The sequence below is a fragment of the Arachis hypogaea genome, chromosome 1 (genome assembly GCF_003086295.3).
Source record: "Arachis hypogaea cultivar Tifrunner chromosome 1, arahy.Tifrunner.gnm2.J5K5, whole genome shotgun sequence".
Lineage (NCBI taxonomy): Eukaryota > Viridiplantae > Streptophyta > Magnoliopsida > Fabales > Fabaceae > Arachis > Arachis hypogaea.
In genome coordinates, this window is record NC_092036.1 from 31,154,420 (window position 1) to 31,156,957 (window position 2,538).

General features: G+C 29.7%; 1 protein-coding gene across 1 annotated transcript; it reads right to left on the reverse strand.

The window, feature by feature from the left end:
• Positions 1-423: 423 nt before the first annotated feature.
• On the reverse strand, positions 424-1,020 carry LOC114927795 (uncharacterized). The gene has a single exon (XM_029298770.1). It carries the CDS (start codon positions 1,018-1,020, stop codon positions 424-426), a length of 597 nt encoding a protein of 198 aa, XP_029154603.1.
• Positions 1,021-2,538: the final 1,518 nt, after the last annotated feature.

The following is a 2,538-nucleotide window of genomic DNA, read 5'->3' on the forward strand; positions in this document are numbered from 1 at the left end:
CATTTTCCAAAAGTGCTCCCCAACTACCATCTCTTAACCGTTGAATCAATGAGTTAGTACTAGAAATCAGATGCATAGCATTCAAAATGTCTTGAGATTTTTGTTGCAATTCTTGACAAAGTTTATCAGTGATTCCCATGATTTCTTTCATCATATGCAAAATGAAAACAAAATCAAATGATAATAAAAATTTAAAAGCATAAGTAGCATCACCACGTTGAGAATATGGAGATCATTAGTAGCAAAATATTCCAGAACAGAATTTGTTGCTCCAAACATACATAAAAGGCTACAAATTGAGTTGAAGTGAGAGCTCCACCTGGTATCTCCTAATCTTTTTAATGTGCCAATTTGATTAGCTTCCTTTCCTATTTCAATTTGATTAGTTGAAACTAAATGAGAAATTTTAGTTGCATAAGCAGATCATAATTCATCATTGCGTTTGCAAGAAGAGCACACAACATTGATAACATTACTCAAACTTTGGAAAAAAGCATGAACATCAACAACTTCTCTAGCCGCAGCAACAAAAGCTAGTTGTAATTGATGAGCAAAGAGATGAACATAATATGCATAAGGACATTCTTGAATAATCAAAGTTTGTAACTCTTTCCACTCTCCACGTATATTACTAGTCCTGTCATACCCTTGACCTTGAATATTTTGAATGTTGAGATTGTGATGAGATAATGCAGAACAAATCTCTTGTTTAAGAGTAGCAAAAATAGTATCTTTGACTTGAATAACATCTATTAGCCTTTCTTTGACAAATCCATTCTTATCAACAAATCTAACAACAAGTGTCATTTGTTCTCTTTTAGATTCATCTCTAGCTTCATCAACAATCAAACAAAACTTTACATTACCAATCTCATTGCGAATTTTATTTTGCACCTTTCTAGCAAAAACATGTAGAATTTTCTTTTGAATAAAAGGTGATGTGTATATTGTATTTTGAGAAGCATTCTCTAAGACAACTGCATCCTCTTCTTTATTGTAAGAAGCTAATAATTTTAACATTTCAAAAAAATTTTCTCGATTCTGAGACTCATGACTATCGTCATATCCTCTAAGAGCACAAGCTTAAAACGTTAACTATCTGGTAGTATCAATAGAGGCTTTAAGACGCAATCTATTTCTTAAAACTTGTTGTGAAATTTGCTTAGCCAGTACTTTGTCAATGTGACATAATTGGTTAAGCAAATCTTTACAAGACTTAACAGCAATATTATGAGGAGAATTAAGAGATTTACCCACATGAGATAAAAACATAATCCTTTCCATTATTCACTTTTTCCAATTGCGAAATCCTCCTGATGTGAATGGACTTGATTTTCTAGAAAATAAATAACATGGAAGGCAAAATGCAGTATCCACTTCTGGCGAATATTCTAACCAAGAAAAACTCTTAAACCAATGAGCTCTGAAACGACAAGGATGACTTTCAAGACCAGAAAGAGGGTACTTATCCATAATAAATTGATATGGTCCAAACTTTATATATGCTCTATGGATTTCATCTTGTTGATTGATAGGATAATTCCAAATTCGCGGACGCTTTCCGGGATCACGCATCAATGTATCAATATTAACTTGATTTACAGTCCTTGTTATTTTGGAAGCAGGTGGTTGAATATATTGCTCAACATGTTGTGTCACAGGTTGTATCTTAGGTTGTTCAATTATATTTTGAATATTACTCAAAGAATCTGAAACTGAATTAAAAAAAAATAAAAATAATTGCATATATGTTATTTTTTAAAAAAAAATAGTAAACCTATTGAGCAATAACAAATAATTTTAGAAACACAAATGTATAATAATAAAAAATAAAGTTATTAATTTATCTTATTATTTTTTGTTCCAAGTCTCACCCAAAAATAAGTCTATTGAATTTTGCTCTCACTTCAACCTTTGAACATTGTCCATTATAAAAAAATTAAATTAATTATTTAAATAAATAATGTAAATAATACTTGACATTGTTATTAACCTAAAAAAATTGAGATATACCTCTGAGTCTTTGTTGTGTATCCAATGGTTAATATTTCGTTGTCCATTTCAAATTTTTTTTTTAATGATTTTTTTTTATAGATCTTGTAGGGAAAGAAAATTGAAAATTTAGAATGGGAAGACCAAAAGTCTACACAAATCTATAATGGGAGCCACTAAAAAAGAGAAAAGTGTGTGCTGACACGCGAAAAGTTTAAAAAATGTACTAGTACTAATTTAATTAATAAAATGGGCTATTACCTATTGGGCTAATATAATAGAACTATTTTTATTAATTATTAGAATGGGCTACCAATAAACAATAGCCCAAATACCCAATACATATTACAAATTTTAGTTACTTGGACTATGATTTTGAAAAACGTTAGAGTGGAGTGTGACTCATAGAGAACATCAAAGACTCCAAAAATAGAAAAAAATCACTCAAATATCTTGATAAAAAATATTCACAATTGAAAGAACAGATAATGAAATATTTTTTTGTAAATATTTACAGAGAAGGCAATAAATGTACTGATTGCTTAG

Bases quoted from the DNA above. Each gene is read 5' to 3' on its own strand.
- LOC114927795 (XM_029298770.1), bottom strand. From the start codon at position 1,020: ATGTTAAAATTATTAGCTTCTTACAATAAAGAAGAGGATGCAGTTGTC.